The following is an 18,682-nucleotide window of genomic DNA, read 5'->3' on the forward strand; positions in this document are numbered from 1 at the left end:
ACACTTAACCGTACAACCACTCCAGACAGGTAACTTCAAAAACGGGGAGGGGGGGAAACAGAAGGGTTGTGAGTCGCTCCTTTCTCCTTCCCCCAGACATCCCTCATCCCTCATTCCCCAAAGCATCTTAACAGCTCTGCTTTCAGAGGCTGTTCCTTGGAGCCAATGTTAGCACTTTCTGTGATTTTGTGACTGCTAAAATTATTCAAAAAACAAGATGCACAGGGCTTACCGAAGGAATTGCTTGATGTTTTCTGCTTTCATTTCAGCCACAAGTTTCTGTCTCACATTTTGATAGACAGCTGAAGAGTTGGGGGCTTTTTCGGTCGGCTTTGTAAACCATCCTGAAACACATTTAAAAAGCTTCCTGCTCAGCAAGAACCCCGGTCCTCACATATTTGAGCCCATGTGCAGCCTAAAGTACTGAACAGTCTCATTAAAACCACGAGGATGAACAGGGCTTAGAGCACCCTCTGTCAGTGTTCACTGACTCAAACACAGAAGTGAAACAGAAAAGTAAAATACATTTCATTGATTGAATTGCAAAAAAAAAAAGTGACATAATTAAAACGGCACACTCTAAACCTCTGGTAAATACAGTCCCTTTTTGAAGGCAGATTCCTTAATTTTAAATTATAGTTTAAATTGTCAATTAACTGTTTGCAATGGGAGGATTGAACTCCTGACACTCATAATGAAATTATCTTATTTAATTTATACATATATTTTAAAATATGTGCATAATTTATTTAAAGTGAAGGTCTAGGACTCAAGTCACCCTGCCAGCATTACAATAGCTACAGATTTGGCGAAGGATGGGGTTAGTCTACTTAATAATTAAAGGAATAAAGTTAACTGTGACCTAAGTCAGTTTTAAAAAGTTAAAGATTTTTCAGTTGCCATAAATCTAAAAGGAGAGAGTATATCAACCATCTGCATTTATTTTTGACAAAATCAAATCTTTTTACTATTATAGCTAGAAAATCCCAAACTGGCAGAACTATAATAGTAAAGCCAAGTATCTGTGCTGTCACATACACAATATATATGACCTGTTAGACTTAAATGCAATTGTAGTAACACTCTGAACGTAACAGTGGTACTGGATCAGAGCAAAGTTCCGTCTTGCCCACTAACTTCTCTTGGAGCATGGCCAAAAGATGATGTTTAGGGAAATATGTAAGAATAGCACAAGCACTAGAAATTTGCAGCTCCAGGATCTCCTAAATCAAACTAATGTTTTTTATATCTAATAATCCTCATGGATTTTTCTTTCATGCTTTAGCCTTAGGTGTGTGCTACAACACAAGTTTTAAAAGGACAGATGCAGACATGGAATTTTAGACTCAAAATCAAATGTTGCAAGGGACTGCAGAAAATAATCTAATGTTCTAGCAAAGTTCATTGTACATGATGGAAAATTCAGCAACTCCACTCTTGGCTGTCAGTCAGAACTCCTCCTCTGCATTCTGCCCTTGATTTCTAAACCAGCAACTGAATAGGAGCATTTAAATAGATCTTCAGTAAAAATCAGGAAATGCAAATAAAAAAAATAACCCTGGAGGTTTTGCAATCATAAAAGCCTCAAACTTTTCTATTAATCTCTCCTCTTTGAGCGTCTGACTGCCCGTTACGGGAGGCTCTCAATTCACTGGGGCTCGTCTCAGGCTGAAGCACACACCCGCTACACTCCTCACTCTCTAAAGACCAAAATGGCTGGAGAGAACAACTTACAGAAAAACAGTGAGACAGGTATTTTATAATGTCCCTAAAAAGCAGTAAAAGCTCCCTGAAGGGGAGTTTACCACAACAGGGGCCGTGCATAAGTATTCGTGGAGTGCAAAGGCTGAGCCCCGGTGTCTCTGTACTCACCTGCAAAAAAGCCCAGCAAGAAACAGCCCAGCAGCGCGGGGCAGCCTAGCCACGTGCAGAGGGTGGCCTTGCTCCTGGCCATAGCCGGTGTCCGGCAGCTCTGCAGGCTGCGAGGAGGGAAAGCAAGCAGCTGCCTTCCTCCTCCTCCTCCTCTTCCTCCTCCCACCCTCAGTCCCAGGGCTTCCCTGGTTTCTGTGATTCTCAGCTCTCCTCCTGCCTGACCAGCCTTAATCCCTGGATGACGATGATATGATTTTCTGAGTGCAATAAAACATTTCAATTTCTTAGTCTCACTTCATAAGACAGCCTGTGTGTAGCTGTATGTGTATCTCTGTAACAAATATGCATCTAGATTTTGCACCAAGCAATGCATAAGTGGCTGATTTCTATTATCAGGACTTTCCAGTTTTGAAACTTCTTATTTTAGGCTTAATCACAAGCAGTATTTGTTCCAGTGAAAGCGGCCAAGAGATGAAATGCAGGAAGGGAAAACTTGTTTTCTCTTTACCAAGGAAGAACAGAATTGCTCCTCTTTGTAATCCATGGTTACGTTAATCCTTGGCAAGTGACGAATACTTAAGAGCAGCTCAGAATACAAGATGAGCCAATGGGGACACTTCCAGACGTCATCCAATTTGCAACTCAGAAAAGTTGCTAAACTATTTCTTATACTCTCTAGCTTTTTACTTTTTGGATTACAAAGTTCTTAGGACGTAGTTTTCCTGGTCTAACTCAGCCAAGTTCTTCAGAATCTCATGGGAAAGGACACAACTTCAGCCCAGGGAATAGTCAAGATATTTTTGTAGAACCATAGAATTATCATATTTTGTACAAACTTACCCTGGCCCTGGACATCACTCCCTGCTGGTGAGTTCCTGCTCGGCTACGTGGAAGCCCAAGATTCATCTTTCTGGAACTGAGGACCTGCCCATCTGAGACCAGTTATCTGGCTGAAGGGAGGAAAGCTTTTCTGGGAGCCTGGACATGCTCTGAGTTCTTACCACTCATTCCCAAAAGAGTCCAAAGCTGAAACATCTTGTGAAAGAAATGGCAGTGCTCCAAGTATCAAAACCTTCTTAAACAGACTAGGTTGAACTGAAAACATTCAGAAACAGCTGAAAAGACTGGTTAATGTCCTAACTACTTCACTAAGGCTTTTCAGAGATTACAGAAGAATTACACCACTTCGGTACTCTGCACCAGTCACAGCCACTGCCTTAGGCATATATCTGGATATCTTTGTTCAAATGACAAGCACGTCCAGTTTTGTGATCTCTTTTTTTCTGTCATTTCCCAACTGCTCATAAGCCATCACAAATTCTGAACAGTGAGGACTTTTCACACCAACATCTCACTTGACATATACAAACCAGATGGAATTCCACCTACAGAACTTATAAAGAATGAACATATTGATGTGTTATTACCATTTATATAGCACCACAGGTGTAGGACTGGCACATAATAGACAGTAAAGTGACAAGGGCTTTTGAAGATTACTGTCTAAATTAGACCTCACATGATGGTAACATCAGTGGAGGAAGAAGGTAAGAATAGCAACAGTGAAAATTATGAAATGTATTTATTTCTATGCCTACATCTTTTTAAAGTGACAAGGGCATTAGCAATGCTGAGGTTGAATAATAGAAGCAACTAAATGGCTTCTACCACTTAAAATAGACCTGTTGGAGCGAGCCCAGAAGAGGCCACAAAGATGATCATAGGGCTGGAGCACCTCTCCTATGAGGACAGGCTGAGAGTTGGGGCTGTTCAGCCTGGAGAAGAAAAGGCTCCAGGGAGTCCTTCCAGCCGCTTTCCAGTGCCTAAAGGGGGCCTACAGGAAAGATGGGAGAAACTTTTTAGCAGGGCCTGTTGAGATAGGACGAGGGGTAATGTTTTTATACTAGAAGGGGTTAGATTTAGATTAGATAGAAGGAAACAAATATTTACAGTAAGTGTGGCGGAACACTGGAACATTTTGCCCAGAGAGGTGGTGGATGCCCCATCCCTGGCAATATTCAAGGCCAAGTTGGACGGGGCTCTGAGCAACCTGATCTAGTCCAAGATGTCCCTGCTCCTTGCAGGGGAGTTGGACTAGATGACCTTTAAAGGTCCCTTCTAATCCCAACTCTTCTATTCTAGTCTATGAATCAGTTCAGTATGCTGTGAAGGCCAGTGTAAGGAGTGACATTACTACACAAGGATTTTTGTTGTCCCTCTTGGCTCATGCCCAATTTATACCTAGATATTTGAAACTGCTTGCTGATATGTTGCAAAAGGATCCCTGAGCTATCTGTACACACTTCCTGGGAAGATAAGCAAAACAGCATATACAGGCTAAATAAATACCATTGAGCAGCTAGAACTAAGTTTTCCAAAAGAAGGGAGGGAGAATAAAGCCACCTCCTCCTATACCAGCTTCCATTTTCCTCAGTGTCAGGGCTGTAAATGGGGATTCTTTTTAGCATTATTTTGCTGCTCCTTTCTGGTCCTGCTCTTTTTGTTTCTGTACCTTTTTACTTTCTCCACTTTGCTGGTACTACCAGTTCCATAGAGGCAGCATAAGGAATGCAGCATCTATCCTCTATGTTCACTGCTTCCGAAGTCTTGGGACATGGCCTAAATAACGTGCTACACATATTACTAAATCACAAAGCCAAAGTCGTAGTATCATGTCTTACAAATGCTCCTCAGATTAACTGGAGCCAGAGAAAAATGAGCCTGACATCTGGCTCAGAGATCTGAAGTACAGCACGCTTGGAATGCAAAGTCACATCTGTGAGGAGGTGGAAGAAGCTGCTCCAAAATAAACCTCATCTCACTCTTAGCTGTTACTGAGCATTTCACTTCACAGCCAAGGAGAGCGCTCAGAGCTGTTAAGATGATCAGTATCCCGCAAGACTCATCTCTCTGAGGCACTACCTGACCAAATCAAAACCACATCCATTGGTCACTCTACTGTTTTACATGAGGCTTTTCCTGCTAGAACTAAGATGTTATAAGTGCAAGAACCTGCTAAGACTGTTTCTCTGATAGTAGCTGGATATTAATTCAATGCTGAAAATACCAACCTTAGCCTAAGTTTGACGAAAGTTAAGACTTGAGGATGATGGGAGATAAAACTGGTCCTAAGTAGTCACAAAAATCACTCAGATCAGATGAGAGAATGGCAAAAAAGGTCCAAATCGCAAACTAACTCCTGAACACACAGTACTTCTTTAAATTCATATCACTTTTAAAATTAGCAAGAAAACTATCAGTTACTGCACAGGCCTCATATTGAGCTCAGGAGCAGTGAGAATTGCTCATGTTGAGAGTGAAAACAAGAGTGAGGTTTAGCTGAAGCTAGCAGAACTCGCAGATAGCTACATATATTCTACTTAGCTAAGAAAAAAAAAAAACCACCAAAAAACAAGGATACGCATGCCAAATGCAAAATTAGCATGTTTGTGTGTGTTGAATCCATAATTATGCTATGCAGCCAATGAGCAAAACCAGCAACAGTACAGGAAAACATACAGAACAAATGCTAGGGCTTGTAAACTGTGGGTTGTAGCTGCTCAGCCTCTGGGCCCCAAAGGTTAATATCTGCAGTAAGAAAGTTACGCTACTGTTCTGCCGTCTCACCTATTGTTTGACTAAAGGTTGAACTTGTGGCTTGAGAGATCAAAGTGCCTCGCTTTGTGGGAAAGGGAGCTCTTGCAGGAAAAATGGCAACAGGGGAATGCTCAACCACGATTTCAAATCCGTAGTTTCCTTCTGACTCCACCAGTTACAGTCCTCCAGAACTCTATCATGTCCTCTGCAGTCTATCTGACTATCAGATTAAAAGACTAGTAGATTTTGAAGCTTTGAGTCAGAGTCTGTTACCTTGAACTTCAAGAGCCCATTATCAGATTCCAGCTAAAATAAAGTTTACATTGCTGGCAGCTGACAAGTTCAGCTTGCAAACTTTGACCCTTTCTTCTACAAGAGGAATGTACCCAGTGAGGCAGAGAGAGTAAAGGACTGTGCATTAAACATAAACTAAATTATATCTTCCAGCATGCACAACAAGTTTCTTAAGACAGAGCCAGCCTTTTCAGTGGTGCATGACAGGAGGATGAGAAACAACAGCCATAAACTGAAACAAGAGGTTCTGTGTAGATATAAGGGAAAGCTTTTCCACCATGAGGGCAGTGAAGCACTGGAATATGTTGCACAGAGAGGTTATGGAGTCTCCATACTTGGAGATTTTTCAAGACTGGACTTGATAAAACTCTGCGCAACGTGGTCTGACCTTGGAGCTTACCCTGCTTTGAGCAGGAGTTTGGACTCGAGAGCTCCTCAGTTCTCTTCCAACCCTATGATCCTATGATTGTGTGATATTCTTCCATTCATTACAATCCCCTGCCCTGGGGAGCTGCTGTCCATCAAGTGAAAGAATACAATCTACTCTGACTGCAGCTGTGAGAGTTGGCTGCTCTGCTCCACCACGGTATTATCTGTCGTCCAACAGCATATCTCAAACAGCTCAGGTCCTGTCTCAAAGATCTTGACTACCAGTGATTGCTCTATCTCAGCTAGGCCAACATTTGCAGCAAGATCTGTGTCAACAGCATCTTAATTTAGAAATTACAGTGCCAGGTCAACAGACTTTCCAGTCAAAGTAACATTGATATTGCTGGTTTCATGACAGCGAGGATTCACTTTAATACAAGTATAGTTCCTACCTTTTCCACTCCTGGGTATGCCTTCATTTCACCTGATTTAGACTCTTAGTGCATACTCATTGTACGGAGTTCTTTGGAAAATTTAGACAGCATCCAACTTGTGATCATATGATAGGAAGTACTTTCTTCAAAAAATACTGTTCCTTTTTCATTTTACCTCCAGATTCTTTAACATTATTGCTGAAATTGGGAAGGATGTTCTCAACAATGCCACTGTGCCCACTAGGTTCCTCCCTCCGCTTACTAAACACTTCTAAAGCTCTTGTCTTGCAATTAAGTCATTTGCTGCTGTATATAAATCAATGACCCAGTGAGTTTGTCTGCAGTAACTGTAAAAGCCAAATGAGTGTTTGCAAGGAGCTATCTGGAATTAGGGTCTTAGTTCTTCCAAGGATTAATTACAGCATATTTAGAAAATAAAAGAACTAAAAGTTGATTACAGTGAACAACTCGGGGAGAAACTCTTTAGCAGGGCCTGTTGTGCCAGGACAAGCGGTAATGGTTTTAAACTAGAGGGAGGTAGACTCAGACTGGATGTAAGGAAAAACAATTTTTACAATAAGGGTAGTGGAACACTGACACAGGATGCCCAGAGAGGTGGTAGATGCTCCATCCCTGGAAACATTCAAGGTCAGGTTGGATGGAGCTCTGAGCAACCTGATCTGGTTGGAGATGTCCCTGCTCCTTGCAGGGGGGTTGGACTGGATGGCCTTTGAAGGTCCCTTCCAATCAAAACCATTCTATGATTCTAACTCTGCTAATGGTCATCTTTATTTGAAAACATCTGTATGTACACAAACAACTGGCTCATGTTAGATGATCAATAAACTATAAATTCAACATACTTAGTTGATTTGGGGTTTTGTTCCTGTTAATAACTTTTTTTTTTTTTACTTAATTCAACAGTCTTTGCTGGCCATTTCCTATGGAATAATATCAAAGCTTGAGAGACAAAACAGCTAATCTGGTAAACTCACTGTAGAAACCTAGAAAAAATAAAAAGACTTTTTTATGTTGTTTCAAGTTATACTTCACTGAAGGAGAATTAGCACACAAACCTTATCTGGATTTCTTGTGTAGGAAAGGATTTCACAGTCAGGGCTTGAGTTAGCTAATAGCTATGCCCCTGAGATACTCTGGCAGATCTAACAAAAAACACAGATGTTTAGAAAGTAGTTATTCCTGTATCTGGCTTCTCGTTGTCTGCCTTTCCTTAGCAGACTGCTTCAGAGCATACACCTCCTTGCTCATGAGGCTGGCCCAGAGAGTTTTTTGAGCTCTAAGAATCAATGGACTGAAAATGTTTCTCAGTGCATCTACAGAGTCTGCAAGAACATATCAACAGATAGTGCTTTTAACGCATATTACTTATTTATCCAAGCATTGTGCTCCACTTGTCTGGTAGGAACTAGATGTCTTCATTTGCTGGCACATGTCAGTTGGTCTGATTTTGTTCATAAATGTGAAATGTGACACTGGCTTCTCTGTAGCATCCTAGTAAATGACTCATGTGAAACAACATTTCTCATTGCATATACAATTTTCTTTCATTTTTTTTTCCTCTTGGTTTAGCACTCATAATCTTAGTGACATATTTTGATATATGGCTTTTTAGCCTAACTGATGACCTAAACTAACCTGACCAATTTTTTCAGTGGTGGATTCTCCATTGGCAAAAGGAGCAGTGGAGCAGCCAGCAGCAATAAAATAGTTAGAGACAGCAATGTCTCCCATCAGCACAACTAGATTTGGGGGAAGACATGTCTCTAGGGTTTTACTCCAATCACTTTCACAAAAATACGAAAATCACTGAGCAACAACTGTGAGTGCAGAAGCATTTCCCATTATCTGGAAAATTGGATTATTTTACAAGAAAAATCAACAGCTAAGTAAAACAATGACTTAATTATAGTAACTTGCCTAGAGAGTTTTAATGTGAAGAGTAGAAATATTTATGAATAAATGAGGTCTTGTGGAAAAGAAGAAAAATCTGCTATGACACTGAAATCCATCAGATCATGGGACAGTCTTCTAAGACATGGTGGAGGCCTCAGCTGAAATGGCAGACCAAATCATACAAGAGGTTAGTAATCCTCTAGTGGCAGTGTCTCAGATGAAGGGATTTGATTTTCCAAGTCTTCTCTGTCTGATCTTCGTTATCCCATTGTAGTCTTCTGAGCAGTCTGTCATAAGAATAAACTGCACACCAAAATCAGAAATACAGACTCTTCAAAGATGGTAATAATGTGGTATCCTTTCAAACTAAGGACATGATTAATTTTCTTTGCTTCTAATTGTCTTCATATTAAAAACATCTTAATATGGACAAGGCAGGGGCAGATTCTGGATAAAAGAATAGAAGTCTTCATCTCGCAGGACATGTTTTGTGAGATGATTTTATGTCTGACAAGATGTATTGCCTTGTTTTTACTCCAGTGACTAGAAGGCTTGTTGCTTAATTTTATTTGCAAACAGCTGCAAGACTCAGCATGTGAAGAGAAGAATGTCATGGGTGAGTATTCTGGGCTGGCTGCCCAAAGCTTGTTATGATCATTATACATCTCTTACACAGTATGTGACAGTTTTTCCATCTTCATACATGATTCTTTGTGCAGAAGGAGAGCTGAAAGGGCTACCTTGGAGTATAATTTTGCAACTCCAAGGTAAATAATAAAAAGTCAACAACAAAATTAGAAACTGATAGACACATGAAATGACTTCTGGTTTCCTAACTGACTATGAGTAGTCCTATAATAATCAAGCTAGCAAAATTCAAAGCTCTGAAAGTAAATCCAGTGGTTAGTAATTTTTAAAATGTGAGGCTGAGAGAAAACGTTAAACTTTTTGACTCTCTCTTCAGAAGTTATCGAAAGCTTTCCGAATGGAGTACATTACCTTGTTAGCACTGCTAAATGCATTCCACTTGGTTATATTATTTGCAAAGAACAAGATTTTTCTAATTTTGCATTCTTTGTAATAATCCTCCTAGTGCTTCTAAATGCTCTGTTTTTAAGGCTTCATGCATTCTGTCATATGTAGTCTTCGTTGATTATTATGCTGTTGATATTTATGCTACTTCTTTCAGTGTTTCTGCTGCTCCCTGTACAGTGAAGGCTGCAATGGAAATCTGCCTCTTAACTTCTTCCCAGGCTTCATGTTGATCAGCTTTGTTTTTAATGTCAAACATGGCATCATAGATCCCTGGGAACGATTCTCCTGCATACTTATTATGGCTGCTTGGAGCAAAGATAATATGTCTGTAGGGAAGTTGAGGGAAAAAAATAATAATATTCTGTATTAGGAAAATGAAATATATTATTTTCTGAATAAAACTAATCTGTTTCTGTATCAGTGTTAAATTCTTGACACTGAAGATGTAAATAAATAACATTATTGTAGCAATAGTACCTATAATCTAAGAAGTAAGAAAATTACATAAGTTACATTATTCCACATGAATTCCAGAACTTTGTAGCTAAGAAGACTTGAGATAAAAGTTGACTAAAGTATTTTCCTTTCCCTCATTTTAGATGAAACTGAAAGACAGAAAAAAGTCAGCTTCTTTTCTAACTGATATACACAATCTCCAACAGATACAGGCATTCTTTGAGGTAGGAAAGCTGATGCTGTAACAAGAGACTGTTCTCAACAGATTTTAATCAGAAGCTATGAGAGGTACAACAGCTGTAGATCTTAAGTTCTCTTTCTAGAGTTTTTAGTGGAAAGATTACTGTTCTGAATTATTCAGACTGGTAGAAGGACCAGAAAACTAGACTTGACTTTTCTGCCTCTTAAACAATATTAACTTCTTGAACTGGATGAGAGAACTACTGAATTCACTTCACTGCTGCTGAAGTACTGCCCTCTACACTGTATTTGCTAGCACGACTGTTCTGCTATAATCGATCAAACTGTAGATACTTCAATTATATGTTGTTTCACTTTCAAATCATAATAACTTCCTAAAGATCCTTTACCACTGAAATTACTTGAACTGAGTCCGGGGTCAAACTTTTAGATCTGTTTAGAAGCCCACAGAAATCAATGGAAATGGGTTTACTGATCCGAACAGGCTTGCAATAAGACTTTTTCTGATTCTGTATAGTGTATCTCACTGAAGTTTTCCCTAATGTTGTTTCCCCTTTTCCATCTTATTTATCTTGTTTAATCTACTTTTTACTATGGTTAATAAAATCATGACAATTCCATTTAGAGACCTGTAAAACTTAAAGGAATTCCCATAGAGTACTCCAGGCAGAAAGTGAAAAATAAGCCTTTCTTACCTATAGAATGGCCTGCCAGGTAATCCAAGAGGATCAATGAAAGCCCTTTCTAGAAACATGAGCTGATCATTTAGTGATCTGACTGCAAGTAGGCTAAAAAGAAAAGAGAGGAATATGTTAGCTATAGAGTATTTGGCCCACTCTCATCCCACACCCCATTGTACACAGCTCTGGATTTATGAAGGACAGTAGATCCAAGAACTTAAAATGTAGCTCAAAACACAGCCCATGTCAGCTAACTTGCACAACAGAATTATGCTAATCTGTATCATGAGATATTCTGGTTAATAACCTGAAAAGTTCCTTAAAGTTGTTTTTAAAGGCCAAGTAATAGTGTCAAAGAAGACAGAGACTTCCAGGTATTTTATCTCATGTTGCATCTTGTTCCTTTAGCTCCTTTTCATTAGGATGCTTAGGCAGACCACTCTCACGACAGTTTTCTAAAGACTATTTTCCACAAAGCCAGCCAGCTGCAAATTACTTAAATGAAATCACATTTATTTTTATGTAAAACCACAACATCTGAGAAACAGGAACCTTGTGATGTTAAAATCAGCTTTTGAATCATCCAAGAATTGTGGTTTTTTGACAGCAGATTGTAAATTCCCTAGAGCAGAGACCATCTGTGTCTGTGTGCTTTGAATAGCCCTGAGCACACTACTGATGCTTAACAAATAAAAGAACTGTGAAGATTATACTGAATATATGTGGGTTTGGTAGTTTACATCAAGAGCAACTTATTGTAGAGCTTCAAAGGCATTCACCAACAAAAACTGGTAAAATCTGTATCACAGCAAGCCTGGAGTAACTCTGCTACCATCAATGAAATTGTTTCAAGTTTACATTGGTATAAACGGAAACCAAAACTGGTTGATTGAATTAATGGTTAGATTTAGGCCATCCATTGATGAAACCATTTTGATAATGTCACACATATGTCATATGTCATAAATGTCATATTTTACATAAGAAATTATTGTTAACTCATTTATCTTGAAAGTTGTTGCCATTAAAAAGATGCCTTTTATTCTCACTTAGTCTTCCATAAGGGTAAGCATATGGCTAAATGGGGTTCTTCACAGGAAATGTAACATACACATATATAAAAGGAAGCTTGGTTTCTCATTCTGGGCATGGCCTGCAAAGAATAAATTAAGAATTAAGTCACGGGCAAGTTAAGCCTTTTGGCATAGCTAGTGCATAGAATTTTTTGAAAGCTCATCAAAAAGCTTGCCACAACTACAAACATGGTACAGCTTTTTTTTTTTTTTTCTTTTTTTTAATTAAGTGGTATCAGTATCTTGAAAACGAGAGTGCTGGCAAACAAAGACCACAGGTCCACATTTGTTCTTTACTGATCATCCCATAACAAAATCTTAGGACGTGTCTCTACTTAGAGGGACTTACACACCTGAGTTGGCTCTGCTCCTGCTAATCAGCTTTCCAGTCACATCCATGTATTATACTGGCACTGCTCCTCAACAAAAACCCATCAAGAATTGACATTAATTAGCTTGGACACTTTCTGAACCTAACATGGCTAGATGCCCAGGCTCTGCAGTGTCTGATGTCCACTAATTCAACATTTCTGTACTTTGTTTCCTAGAGTAACAAGATTCCTAAAGACAAGAGTCTATAATGACTTATAATGAAATAAATTTTTGACAGTCATTTGTCACCCAGGTTACTCAGGGGACCAAATGCAAGTGAAGACTACATGTAGTATTTGACTGGAAGGAAAAAAAGAGTTAAACTTACTTATTGGTATCTATTTGTTGCAGTCTTTGATGAAAGCTAGTAGTAACTTCTGTAAAATTCTTCACAGCTGAAAAGAGAGCATCTGGAGGGAAGCAGGAAGGGGAGCAGGAAGGAAGTATTTAACATCAAATTCTGAAGGAATCATTTAACAAATCAAATTCTTCAAATTAAAGCTTTATCTTTCACTGTGATCATGATCTGTCAGTTCCCACTGAATGAAAATCAGACGATCCCATATTCCTACATTAACAACTATGCAATTTTTTGTGAAAACTTGTCTTGGAAACAATAGAAATCAGTATTTTTGTGAATATAGTTCAAGGCCAGGTTGGATTAGGCTCTGAGCAACCTGATCTAGTCGGGCATGTCCCTGGTCCTTGCAGGGGGGTTGGACTAGATGACCTTTGAAGGTCCCTTCCAACCCTAACCATTCTATGATTCTATGATTCTATTTGCTACTTGAAGAATGTACAGAAATACCAAAAATTAGAGCATGGACTGACAGACTGTTCAAGTAGGTCTGGGATTTTATAAATCCCAACAACCTGTATTTTACTGGTATGTCCCTCCACACAGAGTTTTGAGAAAGACTGAGAGTATATGTGTGTGTGTGCACACATGTGCAGGCACATGTACCTGATATTGGTCATTAGCAGCCAATGAATACTCTATAATGTTGCCAATAAAACAAAAGCTTCTCAGGCAGGAGGCATATTGTGAATCCCTATAACATGAAATAAAATTTCACATGCCAGCACAAATCCCTATTGTGGCATAGGGATGCACCATTCCTGCCTGACCAAGCCCCAAGGGAAACTTCTCATGGTGCTAGCACCTGCCATCGTCTGCTCATAAACTGAAACTAGAGAAGTTCTGACTGGATATGAGGAGATTCTTTTTACCCTGAGGACAGTCAAGCACAGTGGTCCAAAGAGGTTCTGTAGTCTTGGTTTTCAAGACCAGATGGGATAAAGCTCTGAGCAACCTGGTCTGACCTCAGAGCTGACCCTGCCTTGGGCAGGATCCTTCTAACCCTAATTATCCTATGATCCTATGATCAGTGCTGGACACAGAATTATCCAACACCATAAGCTGCAAAGTAGTGTGAATTTTACTAGGGATCAAGACAAAAATATCTTGTTGCCAACACTGGTGAACTATACACAGATCAAAGAACATGCGACTGTAAGTGTTAGCTCTCCTTGGCAGTGGCATAGTCTCTACACAGGCATACTAGTGACAAAATACTCAAAATTCAAACTATTGGAGGGTGTGGCTTGTATTTACTGTTCATACAGCACAAGGTAAATACCAGGCGATGACTAAGACATACATTAAGACAAGACACCGCTAGCATTAACAGAGGAGCGAAATGAAAGAACTGTACATACCAAAGGATACATTGTATGTTGCCAGCTCCTCTTCATGATTCCTTGACAAATTATAGATGACACGAGCATAGTTGCTGACAGCTGATGCATAATCTCTACAGTCGAAAGGAAGCACGATGGAGTTGGCCAATTCAAACACCAGCCCTCCTCGTACCTGAGCTACTGTCAGATGATTCTTGAAAGTCGGATCATAAAACCTCTCCACAATTTCATAGGTTTCATAGACACTGTGGTAAACCGGATAGCTGCTATATTTTTCTACATTCTGAAACAAGCAAACCCAAACAAAACCATTATTCATCTGTGGATACTTCAGCTTTGCTTGAAAATCTTTGCTGCAGGATTCAAGGCACTGTAAAGTTAAGCTTTAAGGTCACACTAGTCCTATCTAGCCATGACAGACAGTCAAATGAGAACTGCTCAGTGGTGGCTCTCTTAGACATCAATGTACAATGAGATCAACAGTCATTTGGAGATGTTTCTCTCCACTGACCACGTGCAGAGCCTAAAGGAGGTAGCTAAAAACAGATACATAACTTTCAGTTGGCTAAATTAAGGTGAGATTGCCCTTCCTCTCTTTGATTGGACCTCAACAGTCATTTCTCTTTGTATCTTTTGATACGCCTTTTCAGAGGGAAAGACCACATTGAATAGATTGCTCCTTGAACATTTCTCAATTAGTCTGATCTCACACTATGTTTCAGAGTCAAACTCATATTTTCCATAAAACATGAACCATTTTGAATTCAAAGCTTCACAAATTATTACAAATAATTCAAAAGTCATCATAAGCCACTCATAGGCCTTCATGAGGGTAATTTTGAGCACTTCCATCTACCCCGAGCAAAAGTCCTTTTGTCTGATTGACATCAACTTGACCATTCCTATTTATTAAATACTTGTGTTGTAGTAGCACATAGAGTTCTAGTAATGAACTGGGACTCCACTCTGACACACTAAACAGAATTACTCCAAAGAGCTGGCACTTTAAATAGCTCAATTAAGGTGATATTATTCAGGCACTTACAGGGGAGACAAAATCAAAATGACACAGACTTACCCAATTTTTACTGTACCGTGCTCTGCCTGAAGCAATGCCAAGACGTTGAAAAAAGACTTCAAAGTCATTGCCAGAACCCAGCTTATTTATTCTTTAAACAAGAAAGAAGAAAATGCCTTGAGTAACAATACTTAAAGTATAATTTTAGTTTGCTTCCAAGTACTAGAAGTTTTAAAATAGAGGGAGGTAGATTCAGATTAGATATTAGAAAAAAAAAAATTTTTACAATGAGGGTGGTGGAACACTGGAACAGGTTGCCCAGAGAGGTGGTGGATGCCCCATCCCTGGAAATATTCAATGCCAGATTGGATGAGGCTCTGAGCAACCTGATTTGGTTGGAGATGTCCCTGGTCCTTGCAGGGGGGTTGGACTAGACAACCTTTGAAGGTCCCTTCCAACCCAAACCATTCTATGATTCTACTGTAGCAATTATTTATTCTGCAGTTGCACTCACTACAGTCTTTCCCTAGCATGGTCTTTCTGTCAATATACCATGAATTGCCTGTGACCCCTACATTACATGCACCTCATCAATTGCATTCTCAGAGGAGCAGAGTCATCATTCTCAGGGTCACAGAAATCAAACTCTCAAGAGGAGAATTCAATTCATCATCTTTAATCATTGAGAAGACCCAATGACCTTCCTCCAACTTCCACTGTCCCAAGCTCTCAACTCAGAGAAATCACAACAGTACCAGCATGGCTTCATGGAATAGAATCAGTCTTTTAGATTCTACAGAGAAACCTTAGTACATTTGAAGGACAGTGTCAGAAAATCCTGCCTGGTGTGCTCCCTAGCCACCCAAACACAGAGGTCTTCCAGGAGACTGGAAGCAAGTGCAAGGGAAAGTTGCTGTGTTAGCATCTTGTGTGCCTGCTGCTGGCTTGTGCATACTACTTTTATTTGTCTAAAACTCTATAAAATACACCAACACTTTACTTTTCATATATAAAGGCTCCTGTTCACGCCACAAAGGCAAGTTCACAAAACTGATGTACAGTAGTGTGTCCGCTGCAATCAATAAAACTCTGAAATTTATACCAGCTGAGAATCACACTATTTCTTTTAGATGCTCAGTTTTTCAAGTGGATATTTCCTTAAAATCCACACTTTACAAGTTACAATAACTTTTTGTATATCATTTATTTTCTTTTGTAACTGACCTGGGGACCTCTTTATATTCTCTTGATGGATTTTTTTTATACCAGCTCTCATAAAGAGATTTTCCTTCAAACCCCTCATCAGGACTTGGTATCTAGAAAAAGTATATTGTAAAAAAAAGACAAAGTGTTCAATTTTAAATGTTACGAAGCAACAAATCTACAACATGTCATCACCTAAAGCCTACGGCTTACGGCAATTAATAAGTCACAGTCTTAAGTCCCTCAACCTTTCTGCATTTCCATTTTAACATTTCAAAATACAAAGCATTTTCCAGAGGATAAGTTTATTTGCTAAAATCAAGTAATTTTAGATGGAAGACAACACAAGGAAAGTAAAACATTTCAAGCCAATATTTACATTCTGATACTTCTTTGGGAGATTTTCAGCCATTTAATTTAAATATTCAACACAAAAAATCCTGACAAAACCAAAACTTTTTGTTTCACTTTGACAGGAAATTTCAATTTTGTCTTGGTTTAATTCAGAACTTGTTTTAGTTCATAAACATTATTTTCATGGATGCAGCAGTAACCTTAGAAGGGCAAAGTGCACAGCGCTTGATGTTGATGCCATCACAGCTGCTACAGAGGTATAAAAATCAGGATCATTCTGAAGTTCATTCCTATCCATCTACTTTCCAGATTACTGAGTAGGTTAAACAATGTGGATGGTTTTTGATCTTTCCTTCTTATTGGTGGGCTGCTGAGGTTTTATTATCTTTACTCTATTAAAGATTCTTAATATTTATTCTATTATTAATATACATACCTACTATCTAAGAATTACTCCATAATAGGAATGAAAATAAAACTAATATATTTTGGTTTTTTGGTCATGAAGCTAACTGTTCATAGAACAGTGTTAATAGTGTTAACAGATTAACACTTTTTGCCACAGATCAACTTTGCATGGGATCACAGATCCTGCTTCCTGATCAGCATTCTCTTCAGATATCAGCTACCAACAAGCTGGGGTAACATGCATTCATCAGCCTTTGTTGCTGCTTCTCAGCTCGAGGAAGGGTTACACAACCATGTTTACTGTTATTTAGGTCAACATTTTAACGATGGCTCTTGGTGTCCAAACTGAGACTCTGCTGACTTGATTTTCTGACCGTTCTGAACACCTTCACTTAGCACAGGTTACTATGGGAACTGCAGGTGATCAGCTCTTTTGCTGTTCAGAACAGAAATATCTTTATCTGGGCACCTAATTTTAACAGAGTTAAATTTTATTTGTTGTCTTTCAATTGCCAGAAAATTATTATACTGAATTACTATATTTCCTTTACTTTTGTACCAGTCTAATGCCAGCTTCCAAGAGATAACAAATTATCAACCCTGGAAAAGACAGATGACTGAATATATATAGCAGATGAAGACAGATGCAGTAGATCTATAGGACATATACAGTAGTTGAATGTGCATTTGTATATGTATACATATATATGTACATAAAACACATACACAGAAGACTAACTAAATATTCATGCTTTAATACAGATGAACAGAAAAAAAAAAAAAACAAACAGAAAAAGCCCTTAGTGCCAGCCTCTAAGAATCAATCTCAAAGCAAGACGGTGAGGCTAAGATATATATCTATATATCTTATATATATATATATCTCTAAGATGGTGAGGCTATTTCCTGAGAAAGGTCCCTACCTTTTAATTTTGTGTGCCACACAGATATGTGTGAGAGCATCACGGTCAGAGGCAATGAATATCTAACAGGACACACTGAAGCTGAGCACACTGACCAAACCTGTCACATCGTGCTGAGAACACTTCAGCAAGTCTGATTTCTTCCCCTGCCTAAAGCGAGTCAGAGTCTCCCACTACCATGGGCACCCTAGTATTTGGACTGGGGAGCCAAGTTTGTGCTTGTTTCTGTTCTCTGGCTCATGGCATTTTTTTATTCTTTTGTTCTTAGAAGGAATACTTTTGCAGGAGGAGTGGGAAAATCCCCTCGCCCTGAACAGCTAACAATTTAAAGGTATAAGCTTGAAATCCATTTGCCGCTCCTGGGAAAAAGCTCCAGCTACTTAGCTATTAACTTAAAAGGGGTACTGCAGTTAGAAAAGAAAGAAACATCTGACACCGCATGCTATAGACAGAGTCCCATCCAGTAAGTTGGCGCTGAACATGCTGGCTAAAAATTTCAAGTTATATTACCTCTTTAGTTAGACTGTACACGAGTCTGTACATTAGTGGTGTGCAATCCACTCGTAGTGTGTAGTTTCCTGAAAAACAGGAAAAACTATTTATCCAAATAAGCAAGAGATGAAGCTCTCATCTCAGCTGAATGAGGTTTCATCTCAGCTGAAACCTCATGACATTATTTGTTAATAGAAAAGGGACTAAAGAGCTACACTCTGTACAAGGAATAAGCTGATTCTCCCTGTAGAAGAGTTCTCCTGTGATCTTGTCAATGCATTTGTAT

General features: G+C 39.1%; 2 protein-coding genes across 4 annotated transcripts in view; both read right to left on the bottom strand.

The window, feature by feature from the left end:
• The window catches only part of NAALAD2 (N-acetylated alpha-linked acidic dipeptidase 2), a 33,177-nt gene extending 31,166 nt beyond the window's left edge, over positions 1–2,011 (bottom strand). For both annotated transcript variants that reach the window (XM_086742789.1, XM_010116919.2), the window contains exons 1-2: positions 1,873–2,011; positions 233–344 (exon numbers count right to left, since the gene is read on the bottom strand). In XM_086742789.1, coding sequence (XP_086598915.1) covers positions 233–344; positions 1,873–1,954 — 194 coding nt within the window. In that variant the 5' untranslated portion in view covers positions 1,955–2,011. The remainder of the gene's footprint in view (positions 1–232; positions 345–1,872) is intronic.
• A 6,400-nt stretch (positions 2,012–8,411) lies between these two features.
• Positions 8,412–18,682, bottom strand: part of LOC104473524 (glutamate carboxypeptidase 2) — a 29,299-nt gene continuing 19,028 nt past the window's right edge. For both annotated transcript variants that reach the window (XM_086742809.1, XM_086742819.1), the window contains exons 13-19: positions 18,415–18,482; positions 16,241–16,332; positions 15,077–15,167; positions 14,017–14,281; positions 12,626–12,707; positions 10,868–10,960; positions 8,412–9,841 (exon numbers count right to left, since the gene is read on the bottom strand). In XM_086742809.1, coding sequence (XP_086598935.1) covers positions 9,652–9,841; positions 10,868–10,960; positions 12,626–12,707; positions 14,017–14,281; positions 15,077–15,167; positions 16,241–16,332; positions 18,415–18,482 — 881 coding nt within the window. In that variant the 3' untranslated portion in view covers positions 8,412–9,651. The remainder of the gene's footprint in view (positions 9,842–10,867; positions 10,961–12,625; positions 12,708–14,016; positions 14,282–15,076; positions 15,168–16,240; positions 16,333–18,414; positions 18,483–18,682) is intronic.

Source organism: Chlamydotis macqueenii, chromosome 1, assembly GCF_036417535.1.
Source record: "Chlamydotis macqueenii isolate bChlMac1 chromosome 1, bChlMac1.mat, whole genome shotgun sequence".
Lineage (NCBI taxonomy): Eukaryota > Metazoa > Chordata > Aves > Otidiformes > Otididae > Chlamydotis > Chlamydotis macqueenii.